General features: G+C 37.0%; 1 protein-coding gene across 1 annotated transcript; it reads left to right on the top strand.

Annotated features, from left to right (window-relative positions):
• Positions 1-49: 49 nt before the first annotated feature.
• Positions 50-10,008, top strand: LOC131777267 (dnaJ homolog subfamily C member 25 homolog). The gene is made up of 13 exons (XM_059093530.2): positions 50-205; positions 347-375; positions 1,542-1,601; positions 2,329-2,376; positions 3,287-3,341; positions 3,895-4,001; positions 4,999-5,070; positions 6,136-6,198; positions 6,516-6,580; positions 6,786-6,842; positions 7,423-7,627; positions 8,971-9,041; positions 9,770-10,008. The coding sequence occupies exons 1-13, from the start codon at positions 94-96 to the stop codon at positions 9,822-9,824; spliced, it is 999 nt and encodes a 332-aa protein (XP_058949513.2). The 5' UTR covers positions 50-93; the 3' UTR covers positions 9,825-10,008.
• The last annotated feature ends 3,980 nt before the right edge of the window (positions 10,009-13,988 follow it).

Genomic DNA, 13,988 nt, shown 5'->3' on the forward strand with positions numbered 1-13,988 from the left:
GGATGTATTGTGGGATTTATTTTATCTAACCGCTGACTATGTGCAGATTCACTGAATGTTAAAGAGCTCGTTGCAATCTTGTCTGGTACGGTCATGACAACCTTCAAGGTTTTAGTTCCTTGTATTGTCCTTCTAATATATTTCACATCGTCAGCTTATGGCTTTATCGAGGGGCTCTACTGTGGAACAGAAAACTGTTACGACGGTATGAATTTGTTTTGGTTAAATTTGTTGGCAAACGAAGACGATCAACTACAGTCAATGCTGGTGTCGATTTCAAGTTTACGTGTTACTTGTATGTACTCCTATTTGTTAACGCATCTCTCTTTTTGTATTTGGATTATAGTGCTCGGAGTCTACAGAGAATCTTCAAAGGTAATCTATAACAGATGTAGATAATGTGTCTTCATAAATGAGAAATTTGCGTTCACTTACGATACTACACGATTGCGTGTGTGTGAAAAATTGAAAAAAAAAATCACTTCAAATTTAATCTTGTTTAAAGAACGGTTTCGTGGGTTGCCACATGTGCAGATGTGGAATGTAAACAAACCAACGTTATTTTGATTCAATAGAAAGCTTCATTTAAATATCTTGCTGAAAAAAATAATTCAAAAGTAAATGATACTTTTATAACATTTTGTCACTATCAATTCCCCTCAGATACAGCAGACCATTTTTATTCGTGTGTCTATATATCTTGTAACTCCCTTGAAATCAGCTCGTCTTTGTTATTCTGTGATTGTTCTTTCGTTGTTTTACGTCAGCAATTTGTTCTCTGAGTGATAATTTAAAGCCTAAATCCTCAACATTAGGAAGAGCTCATTCATACAAAACACAGTTCAATAGGTTTTTAGGTGTTGAATTATCTACTAATTGACCTTAAATCATAAGGTTCAATATAGCGGTTGACAAAAGCATGAATAAATTATAAGGAGCCTTTGGGAAAATTTGAATGTTCTTTTATTGTTCCAAATCCAGTGTATTTCTTATGTCACATAGCAAGACCTTGATTTAACTTTAAAATGCCAGCAAGAAAACCATTCTTAAAAGTATTTTCAATTGGTATATTTGTTTCAGCTGAAACAAGCAAAAACAGATTCATAACAGTTGTGGAAGTCTGATAACAATTCATAACAGTTCCCAACCATTATAGTAATTTATTTTGATTTTCTTTTCTCTGTTAAATCACTTTGATTCTGACTTATCCAACTTTGTCCACCTTCCCAACAAACCTCTGAAACATATCTTATAGTTCCACTCCAGTGGTCAGGGGTCACTCAGGCTAACCAAGAAAAGGGTCTATCCTTGAAACTTATTAAGATTCATTAACTTTACCTCAGTCTATGATGATTCTGTTAGTTACTTGGTTTGTGATAGTCTTCAATCCTCTGAGTCAAAAAACTCTTTGTGAACCTTCAGAGAATTAAGTACTACACAACATGATATACTTCAGCTGACAAGTATTATTTTACAATATTTGCTGGAAATGGTTTGAAATTGTCATGTACATGGTGATCACAATTTGTTTTTTTTTACAGGCTGACATTGCAAAAGCATACAGAAAACTTGCCAGAAAGTACCATCCTGATAGATACAAGGTACATATACATATACTTTACAAAATGTGATGATAAGTGATGAGAAGAAAGAAAAAAATCAATCAGGGGATAATAAGCTGACCAATACCAAATTCTCTGAACTAACATCATAAGAACTGTATGGTAGACACAAGGGAGAATTACTACAGAGATCTTGTGATTGAATGGATTAAACTGTCCATTCTTGAGACATATCTCTAACATATACATGTTTATTTACACTGAACATTGATTATATTGCTAAAATTATTCCAAGTTTGGGCAGGTCTGATATTACCATCAGAGCTTCATTTATGCTGTTGGAACTGAGGTTTGCACCTTGGAAATGAAATAGTTATTTAATTAATAATTGAAAAATGGAAGTGCTACTTTTAACCCATGAACAGAAGGTGATTCTGAAATAGTTTAATTTGTTTTATTCTCCCTTGCTGTAGGCTCTTTACTATAATTCTCAAACATTTATTGATTTAATCTACTCATATAACAGGAATTTTCTTCATTTTGTGTTTTGCATCTTCCTCAAAATTTTTATAGGGCTTAGAAGGCAAGACTTGTGTACAATGTAGAGAAAGTGGTCCTTTTTAGTTAGCTTTTGTATGTTGCCTTTCATTCGACAATTAGGTTTCTGATGTTAACCTGTGTCAAATGAATGTTACTAGCTTTGACTTCAGTGTCAAGCTTTTGAATTATTCTAACAACTGTATTATTTTTCTTTATTCCTATTTAGGGAGAAGATGCTGAAACCAAATTTCAACTTATCGCAACAGCTTATGAGGTGAGAAATGGTTATCCCAGAGAAATTTATGGGTACATTCAAGGTTCAGTAATTTATATATTAAGTTCACTGGCATGGTCGACCTCTTGTCTAATGAATACTGGGGAATGAAACCAAAGGATTTTGTTTCCAAAATTGTAGATGCACTGTGTATTTCTTTAGCTAAATGATTAATAAACACAGTTAGACTTGATGACAAGTGTGTAGTAACAAAAACACTTGTTAAACAATATCTTATTTAGGTGCTTGTATGGTCTATTTCATTATTCATTGATATTTTCTGATATTAATACTATCATTGTTAGTTGTGATACAATGTAAATGTGATTAAATTTTTGGACCCTGAGAGTGTATGCTTATTTAAGCTGGGTGTTATTGAATTTTCACCATTTTCAGCTAGTAGTAACTCTATGTTGCAATGTTCAGAGCTATAGATGATAACAAAATGTTAAGATGTACCATAGAGAGTAATTTCAGAAATTGTAAGGGGAGGAATGGAAGGGATTTGGAGGGAGACTGGGTTCTTATTAACTTTTCCTACCCACTGGGTGGGCCCTTATTCAAGGTTGGGTGTCCAATCAAAGAAATCCAGTATACCATTGCTTATTGTTTGTGTACTCTTTGTATCATTATTGTTGAGGCTTCTTGTAAATTTTGTTTGATTAGGGAGTCTTGGAATGTTCATCATAAGGTCAAGCAATTTTCACATGCCTTTCATCTGCCAGTCAAAAAGCTTAGCCCAGGGTACATTATCCTTCAAGTTTATCAGGTTTAAGAACAGTCTATGGGTTCAAGTTTGGTCTGTTAACCTTGCCAAGAACTTCTACCCCTGCCAAACTCATTGTTAGATCTGATAATATTTTTTCACTTACTGTTGATAACATTGTGTATGAATGTTCAATGATTCCAGGTTTTGAAGGATGATGAACAAAGAGCTGACTATGACTATATGTTGGACAATCCAGGTTAGGCAGTGTGAATGATACTTGAATTAGTACTGTTCCGCCCTTAACACCCTTAAAGTGACTAGTATCTAATTTCTCCTTTCAATGTTCATCCCAAAATCACCCATTATGGACACAAGAGTAAAGGAAATGATCACCAAATAAAGAAGCTCTTGATTGTTGAAAAAAACTCTTTGTTAAAGCACCTTTGGAAATGTACATTCTGTGACCGTGTTGAAAACAGTACAGAGAATATGCATACTGTTGTTGGGGTGTAAAGAATCAACTCTTGAATTTACATTGTAGCTGAAGATAACCATTGCATGTGCCTTAAGCTAATGTATTTAAAAAAAGATTCCAAGCTTTCATGGATTCACACTGATGATACCTTGGATCAGTGAGAGCTCATAAGATTATTTTTCAGAACAGCTAGCTTGAGGCCTCACTCAAAACCATGATGTGATAGCTGAACATCTTGATATGATTCAAGAATTTTGAAATGATTACAAACATTTAATTCAATTTTCCTGTGTTGATGTTATTACTATTAAATTTTATTGTCTTTATTTAACAGAGGAGACCTATGGCCATTATTATCGCTACTACAGAAGACAGGTGGCTCCAAAAGTGGATGTGAGAGTTGTTATAGCTGTGTCAATCACTGTTGTCTCATTGCTCCAGGTAGTAAAGAACAACATATTATTTTGTAAAATATCCTTATTCCCCACTTTATCAAATATTAATTTTCAAATTTAGGTCACTCATAGTCATCTTTTGATAGCTAATTTCTGGCCTCTGAAGCTAATGTTCTTTCATGAAGTAGTTTGAAATGGGTGTAACCAGTAAACTGTGGGAAAAACGCAAAGGGGATTTGAATGTACAAATTTGAAGTCATTTTGTAGCTAATTTAAGACTGAGTGTAACCTGTAAAGTCTGGCATTGAAACAGAAGGGGAGAAGGAAACTTCTTAAATGTCAACTTTTTATTGGTTTTCTAGTACAGTTATCTTTACTATTTCACCTCCTCTCTTTCATTTCAATGTTACCTTCAATGTTTCCTGTAACTCATTAACCCTTTCACTCCCACAAGTGACCAAGACAGAATTTCTCCTTACAATGTCAATACAATATCAAGCAGGCTGGTGATGAGAATATAGAAGAATATCAATAATGGGATTATTAGTTGATCCAATACCAAATTCTCTGAACTAACATCATAAGAATTGTGTGGCAGATAGTAAGGAGAACTACTAATTAGATCTTGGGAGCAACAGGGTTAACTAGTATCCTATTTCTCCTCCAATATCACGCCCAAATCAAACACTAAGGTCATGAGGATAAAGGAAATGATAACCAACTAAGGAAACTCTTGACTGTTAAATATATTCTCCTTGTCAACACCTTAAAAGATGTATAGAGAACAGTATGGAGAATATGCATTTGATACTGATAGGTTAACAAATAGCTGATAGTTTCTGATCACATTGATTTGCAAGAGGGTACTCTGGCTTTCTTACAATTGATATGAGATTAATTAGATGACTTCTGTATAGTAAATTATGTAAAGAATTAGCCATGGTACCACCTATTTAGGAGAAGCAATCAGATTATTTTTCTACTCATAGTTGATACTTAGCTTGTATCAGCAATGGTGATGTTTTGAGGTTCTTTGTTTACAGTATCTTCATGGATGGTCACGCTACAATGAAGCTGTCAAATATGCCTTAACAATGCCCAAATACAGAAACAAGGTACAGTCAATGTATTCTTTGCAATGCACTACCATGCAGTGATTCCGTCATTTGCTTGGAAGAAATTTTTCCCCTCTGCTTAGCTCAAATTAATTTCATTTTCACTACTTTCCCTGACAAAATTTATCACTAGGAATGGTTCACTAGAATTCAAGGTGTTATCCATGTGGATATACATTTTGAGCCTGTGAAAATCAGGCCAGATGTCTTTACAGCTTGTTCTATGAGAGAAATTTTTTCCTGTCAGTGACATTGTGTTCAGATGTCCATTCTCATAATCTGCCAACTTTTATGCTACCTTATTTTGCTCTCCCTCTGGTAGAGATCTTTGATCATTGGTCACAATATGTTTTAGTTTCAAAGGAGACAAGAAAATGAAAATGTTATTAATTAAACCCTTTGAACCCTTACAGTGACTAATATCTAATTTCTCATTACAATATCACCTCTGAATCTCACACTAAGATCACAAGAATAACGGAAATGATCATCAAATTCTCCTTGTCAGCACCTTAATCCTTTACACCCTAACATCAGTATACATTTTCTCCATACTGTTCTCTCTACATTTCCTATGGTGCTGACAAGGAGAATTTGTTTAACAATCAAGAGCTTCTTTAGTTGGTGATCATTTCCTTTATTCTCATGACCCCAATGTTTGTTTTAGGGGTGATATTGTTAGGAGAAAGTTGTTAGTAATCACACTTAAGGGTTAAAGGGTTAAGAAGTGTGTAGAGATCAGAATGGAGGATATGCATACTGATGGTTGAGTGTAAAGGGTTAATTCTTAATTTCCAGTAGCCTGTTGTAGGTGTTCAGGTAGTAAAACAGAGTGAAAACATAGCAGTAGGGTGAAAAGTGGAGGAGGCTTGGGTTGAGGTTGACCCAAACCCTTCCTTGCTTTTACTCGGCTCCATTTTACTAACTGGAGGCTGGAACAGGTTTAATGTCTACATACACATACATCCATGTACTTTTAATAACTGCTAATACACAATTTATTGACTGTTTAATTTAGCCCAGAATAATATCTTAAAATTGAATGTTCTCTTTTTTCTAACAAAGGCCATGCAAAGGGCAAGAGAAGAAGGTCTTCTTAATAACCTGAAAAAAGGCAAGAAATCCAAGGTAAGCATAACTTCTAAGGTTTTGAATGTTACATGTACAAATCTGATCCAGAATTCTTGTGGTATCTCCACCACAGACAGTAATCATTTGGCTTCTTGTTGATTATTTAAAACCAATACAAAGAGGTTGCATACATGTACATACTGTGTGCATAACATTGACATAGTCATTGAAAAAAATCTGGATAAGTGCTATTCATTCTTCAAGAAACTTGGCCTGGGTCTGTATACATACACTGTGTGGTTTACACAATACAGAACACACCATTTCAGCAGACTTTCAGTCACTAAACATGGTCAACACTATTTTACTCACAGGAAGAATTCCGTGAAGAAGAGGAGTCAATTCTAAGGGGGGTAGTGGAGAATTCTTTGGACATAAGGTTTGTCCCAATTCTTGAATTTAGCTCTCTCGATTAACTTTCACAACCAGTACTCTAGTTAATTACTGCATCTTTTAAGAATTTGTTGTTTTAAAGGAGCTGTCTCAAGATGTACTCATTAGCAGTGATTTCAATGCTTTTGTTTTGTGTTTGTTATGATAATTATCAGTCCTCTCTGATTCCTTGCTTTTTGCTTTTTTTTAAGGGGAGGTCACAGCAAGCCCAGAATAGCTGATGTTCTGTGGATCAGGATCGTCCTTCTGTAAGCTCCATCCCTTCTATTACGACCAAAGATTTAAGTCAATTCCTCCCTTCCGATTTTTTCAGATATCCTTGATAACTATTTAAGAAAACATAGGTATCACACTGTATCACACCGTACAAACCCACAGCAACATAGAACCTGTTTCTTTTATGTTATGAAAAAGCAAAAACTTGTCGATGGTGACGTTATCCATGCGTCTGTCCTCCAAAGTACATGAAGGAACCAGTCAAAGTACATGTAAAACTTCCCTAATCATATGACTTCCTTATTTTAAGATTTAACCTTTTACACTCTTAACATCAGTATGCATGTTCTCCACACTGTTCTTTATACATTTCGTAACGCACTGGCAAGGAGAATTTGTTTGCCAATCAAAAGTTTCCTTCCCTGGTGACCATTTCCTTTATTCTCATGACCTTCATGTGTGATTCAGGGCTGATATTGTAGGGAGAAATTAGATGCTAGTCACTCTTAGGGTTTAAAGGGTTAAAGTACGTAGATTTGTCTTGTTCCTTGTTAGTGAAATTAGTTTCCATTTGTTTAAATGCTGTTTTCTTGTTTGCATTACGTTTTTTAGTCCATACACAATTTTGAGTTACTTTGCCTGGCTGATACACTGGTATTGGAAGTTTAACATCAAACGAGAGGAGTATGGGGACAAGGAAAAGGCATACCTTATTAGGAAAAAGTTGGGATTAACCTCTGTCCAATGGGATGCGATGGAGCCGGTGCAGAAAGATGTTTTCTTTTCAAGACAGTTATGGATTGACGCAAACTTTCGGGTGGGTGTATTATTTTATGGGGAACGTTTTCTCTGATCGAGTTTGCAGAATGTGAGCAAGCTTGGTCGTTAACCCTTTAACACCCAGAAGTGATTAACTGGTAATTTCTTCCTATGATATCCATATATTATCCAGCCAACATGTAATGAGGATATTCAAACTTATCAGGTAGAGGTTGGTGGTCCTGATCTAACATAAATTCTTGTGACTTATTTACAAAGAAATGTGTAGCAGCTAGAGGGGAGAGTTAACAATCAGATCCTTGGAGTTTAAGTGTTAACTGCGCAAAATCGGGCAGTTTAGGACTACTTTCGATTGAAAGTGAATTAGTTATAGACTACCTATCGTTCTGTTTTCGTTTTCAATGAGGTGTAGTTATGGATTAACTGTACTTCACTCTGTGATTGGTGGAGAAACTCGCGCCAATCTCCCAACCGATCAGATGCGCAAATTAAATCCAATCGCGACTGGTCACTTGCGTTTTCCCGCCTTTCAAGCAGTTTTGTTGTTTTCACTTTACGCTCTTATTGGCCCATTGTGATATGTAGTTTGCTGTGATGAGCCGTAGCCTGCGTTGCTGGCGGTTTGCGATTTTGGGTCCCCAAAATCGCAGACCGCTAGCAACGCAGGCTATGATGAGCTGCTGCTGTGGTTACGGCACTTTGCTATGTGATTGGCTTAAACAAAAACCTTGCGTCACAGTGTAAACCAATAGCGACCTACTTGAACGCGTTTTCTTGCGCTCCAGGCCAGTAATTTGTTTCTCATTTCGTCGCTTCAAAAATGGTTACATCTACGATCGTGGAATATTCGAGTTATTTTTACGACACTTGTTGACGAGACAAAATAGTGAACGTCCACGGTCGTTAGTAATCTGCTCGCCAAATGTGTTGCAACTAATTTTTCCGATACCTCCAGTATTTTTCCAAAGTAAGTAATGGTAATAGGACTAATTCGTGTCCAATTCGGTCAGTAATCATACGAGTGATAACAAAATCGGACGACCACGCAGCAGGATTCCGATTTTTTTTATCACCAGTATAATTACAGATCGAATTGGACGACACAAAATCTTATTACCAATTAATCATAAAAAGTATAATTTCCGAGAAAAGAAGAATAGCCAAGTTATGAAAGAAACCCAAAGGATAAGCAAAATCGCTGCTGTCCTCTAAAATATTGACATTGTTCAAGGGGAAAAAAATTCTCCATTTTGAAAAAAGCGCCAATTTAGGAGTCTGTACACTGCCTCTGCTTCTGGTGCTGAAGTGGAGCTTCTGGCGTGTAAGGTTCAATCGAACAAATATGGCACTGACAGCATTCATCTCTGTTCTCTGTTGTAGGAATTTAAAAAAGAACAAGAAGAGGAAATGAGGGTTAAACTTGCTCAAAACAACAAATACAAAGCTTACAGGTATTGTTGTTCGTCAGTTAAGTAATCAGGCAAAATTCAGTAATTTCATACTTGAATGCACTATATTGTGTAGCTCGTGAATAGGCTGTTTCTAAGATTGTCGAAAGCCTCAGTTTTACCGAAACGAGGCCAAGTATTCCTATGCAAGCAAATGCAATCACAGGTTTCGCACCTGCCCTCATTTTGAAAGTGGGGCTGCCCGCCCCGCCAATTAAAGAACTTGTCCATCACTGTTCGTTCTGCGTCAAAAATTTAGCCTAGTTTTTGAATAATTTTCCTTTGCAATCCGCGTCAATTCTCACCATTCTAAAACACCATAGCTCCTTTCTGAATTACTATTAACTCTTAAGTGTTTCTCTACTATGGTACAGCTTTAGATTCGTTTAGTACCGAATAGTAATGTTCAGTATTGTTTCCCAGCTTCGTAACCGTTTTACTCCCAATATCTCAACATTAATCTCCTCTTTTGTCTGCTCTGCATCTTGAACAATTTTATATCTGAGAGTGTAATGTTAAATCCAACAGTATCTCTTAGTCAAATTTTTTTCTTTATTATCAACACCTTTCTGCGCGACAATGTGCTGATAATGTGACGAAAAGTTCCCTTTTGATCACTCTTGGAGTCAGTAAGGAGGTAGTTTTGCACCATGAGTACTGAGTAAATGGTAATGTGAAACTGCTTTGATAAATTTATTTCATCGCGCTGAATCTTGTTCTCGTACTTCCAGACGCTACATGAAGAAAGGCGGACCTGGGCAGATGACCTTTATCGAAGATGATTAGATACATGTCATACGACATAAATACACAGATTATGTAATTTTCTTATTTAATGACGGCAGAAATGGTTTTGGTGATGATAGTTACTGAGCCAAATACGTTATTTTGCTGTGGTAGGTACTCTTCTGTAAGACTTAATGCAAATTTAGTCCTTTAAATGGCACAATAAAGAATAAACTTTGCTGTTTTACATCGTTTTTTTTGCGCGCTTCGTGCTTGGGCCATAAATCCGGAAAAAAAAATCGGTCCATAACTTCAAGTACAGACTTCGAGCTTAGTTAATAAGAGGTCGGTTAGAAGGGGTGAGTTTCGCAATGGTCACATGCCATGCAAAGCAACCACAAATTATCCATTCTTCCTTTAGAGAGCATCTCTCAAGTGCGGCACTTTTCTGAGGACGGCGCACATTCAAGATTCGGTTGCGACAAAGAAATGTTCTGTTTTAAGAAAACGATATATTTTTCTTAATCCGTTTAAAAGAAATTTGTAGGTTTAAACAGAATCTTTTCATTTTCAACTTTCGTCTCTACCAGTGGTGTGTTTACTCAACTTCCATTTCACTGACCCCCTTTATGATCTGAGTTTACGCGCTCCAGGTAACCCTCTTCTACGTATGGTTGCATTCGAAAGGATTTTCATCTAGATCCCTCAAGATATTAGATCGCGCAAAGAATTCTTCGAATGAGCGATGCACCGGGACCGCGGCGCTCATTCGGGGGCGGCACTTTTCATTTACTACGATAATTGCTTACGGTAATTACCTATACTATACTATTTTTCGTTCGAATGGCACCAGAAGACCTTTCAGAAATTCATCGAGTCGTTTCCACTCGAAGACTGCTTCGACATGATTCATTTTGCAGCAGCCCTGTACTACATAGATGTCGAAAAGACTAAAGTGCTGTCTTAAGCTGCTTGCAAGCGGCGGAGCCATGATCTGCACAGTTGGACCTTAAAAATCGTTTATTCCGAAGCTGGCTAAAATACTTCACACGAATGGAGTTGAACATGTCGAATTTGGCCTGGTGAAGAAGCTTTACACCGAGGTGGATCTTGTGGAAATTGCTCAAAGGAACAACTGGGAATACGAATATTTATGGACGCTCCTAAAACGAAGTGAGAGGCTGGAACTTTAAAATGAACTTCCTTCGCCAAAAGCCAAAAATTCTCCAAAAACGAACTTATTCGCTGTTGCTTAGATTTGTTTCTTAAAAATGCAAATTAAGTAGAGAGACTTGACCTCACCGCAACAGCCAGAGTATCGCTGTTCATGGAGGCAATTTCGCTTTCTTTGTTTATGGCACGTGAACCTCTTTTGTGTCCACAGATTTGGAGGTTTGAAGCTTAGAGACCGTTAAAGAGCTGTCTTATTGCTGTTTACTAATAATTAATGGTAGAGCCGTGATGTTCTTCACACTTTGACCAGGAAATTCGTTTTCCTCGAAGCTGGCCAGAAAACTAAAATCGGATCGCGTCGACCTTGCCTTGGCTCGGCGAAGAAAATTTACACCCGGGATGGATGTTAGGAAAACATGAAAATTGCCCAAAGGGACAATTGGAAATACGAGGGATTATGAAGTAACTCGCGCCTCATCGAGCTTGTCACAGTTTGGATATCTCTTTTAGCATAAGATATCACGATTTGTTATCTACTTAAACTTTCACTCAACAAAACGAGCACTGTGATTAATTGATTCTAGGTCACGTGTCCCAGATCAAATTCAAATGCATCCCGGCCGGGATACAATTGCGCAGTTGTTGCCCGCGGGCCGAATACAACAGCATGTTTTTGCTATATGATTGTCTAAATATATAACAAAGCACTTAATGTATGGTCTCTCGGAAAACTAGTCAGTTTTTTTCCCACGAGTCCTAATGTTTCTCGAGACTAAGTCGAAGGAAACGTTTATTCGACTCATAAACGTCACAACTCTTGTGCGCTAAGTACTTAAAGTTTAAAAATGCAAAAAAAAAGGCATTTCGCGTGTTGGAGTCAAAATGTGGAGTAAGAAACGTAATGAATACAAAAATTTGTCAAAGAAATCCTTCAAAGACAGAAACAAAAAGAGCTCTTTTAAATATTCTAGCGACTGAAGATTCTTATATTCGAGTCTAAGGAGGTAATGTCAAAATTCAAACACTGTAAAATTAATACAAATTGATCCTAGGCCTAGTTCTGCCATATTTCTAGTACACTTAGAACTGAATTAAGTTACATTTAATTTAATTAAGTAGAAAATGGACACTCCTCGATCAGATTAGAATCTGCCATCTGCAGGTCAAAGGAATATTTTGTATAATTAACATAAGAAAAAAATAGTGTGTGGTGTGTGTGACAAGCGAGAAGTGTGAAACTACGTGCTTCCATCGCCTAATTAATTAATTAACAGTGGAACTTAAGGCCCGTACATACTATGCCCGGCAACTTTTGGCTTTTGGAGCAACTTTTTGCGGTTTTAGCAACGTAAACGTAATGTTTACCTTTCAAGCAAACTTTGAGCAAAACATAGGTTTACAGCACATATCAAGCACGGAAAAGTCAGAGATGTCACAGAAAACTTCAATTTATGCAAATATCATTAATTACATCGTGTGTACCTTTTTTTTGCGTACACAGATCTGGAGATTTGCAGCTTTGTAACCGTTAAAGATCTGTCTTATTATTGCTTACTAATAAGTAATGATAGAGCTCTGTTCTACAAGCTTTGGCCAGAAAAATCGTTTTTCTTTAAACGGATCGCGTCGACCTTGGCTCGGCGAAGAAAATATGATTTACACCGAGGAAGCTGTCTGGAAAATTACCCAAAGGAACAACTGGAATACGAAGAATTATTAAGGGTTCACTACAGTGTTGACTTCAGCAATTGATTTGATGAATTTTCAAAGGAAGTGGCGTGCTTCTCGACTTCTTAACCTATCTCGCCTTGTAAAAAAACTCGTATCCCACATCCCGCCGCGATTTTAAGCTTCATCCCGCATCCCGCAAAACCTTTGTTGGACCCTCAAATAAGGAAGCCATTTTAAGCCTCAAATAATCCTTTCACTCGCAAGATCTCATTAGTAATTCTCCTTACTGTCTGCCATAAATTCTTGTGGTGTTAGTTCGGAGAATTTGGTATTGGATCAAGAAGATCAATTAATAATCCCCTTATCGATATTTTTCTTCATCCTCATCACTTGTCTGCTTGATATTGTATTGATATTGTATTGATATTGTAAGGAGAAATTCTGTCTCGGGCCTATGGTAAAATATGGACTGAACTATTTTTTGGACTCTTTTTTTGGAACATTTTTTGGACCATTTTTTTGGGATCATTTTATCGGGGGGGAAGTGCACCATTAGTACTAAGGGAGGGGTGGGGTGCAGTCTATCAGTATTGAGGAAGGGGTGGGAGGCAGAGTGATATTACTTAAGGAGGGATGAGAGACGAACTATTGCTACGCAGGGAGGGGCGGGAGGTAGTTGTAATAGTAAACACTCCTGGCTAATGGAGCTGTTATTCGATCGTACAAGTTATTTAAACCGATTTTTCGACTGACTTTATGCATGTCAAAATTTTTGCGCTGGGTCGCGGTGTTTCTTCATTTTCTTGTCATGCGAATGCGAAACTGCCACCTAAACACCGGATTTTAATTTGTATTGAAAATATCGCGTTTACGATCCTCCACCGCTGAGTTATGCGTGTGCCTTTTGAGTCGACTTGTGCACCATCAGTTGCTTCACGTTTTCCTTTGTGTATACAGTATGAAATTACTAAATTTATCTATCTTTCTTTTGTAAGTGATCTTATCAGACGAGATCACGGAATTTCCGGTCCTTAGATTTTAACTCAGCAAAAACACTGCTGTACATGCAATTATGGGAAAGCGCAAATATCGATTTTATCTGTTTCGCAAACAAAGGAGTTAATCACCGACACCAGAAATCGCGACCAGGTATTCCTCGCGACTACCCTATAGGTTTGTTTTCCAACAATTATAACAATTATATTCCAGTGTTTACGTGCCAGTTTCGCATTCGCATGACAAAAAATTAAAGAAACGCTACGGCCCAGCGCCAAAATTTTTACACGCAACTAGTTAGTCGAAAAATCGCTCAAAATAATTTGCGTGATTCAATGAACACTCCATAAATAAGAAGCAGTTACTAATTCATCAACCTCCCAC

This window comes from Pocillopora verrucosa, chromosome 3 (assembly GCF_036669915.1).
Source record: "Pocillopora verrucosa isolate sample1 chromosome 3, ASM3666991v2, whole genome shotgun sequence".
Classification (NCBI taxonomy): Eukaryota; Metazoa; Cnidaria; class Anthozoa; order Scleractinia; family Pocilloporidae; genus Pocillopora; species Pocillopora verrucosa.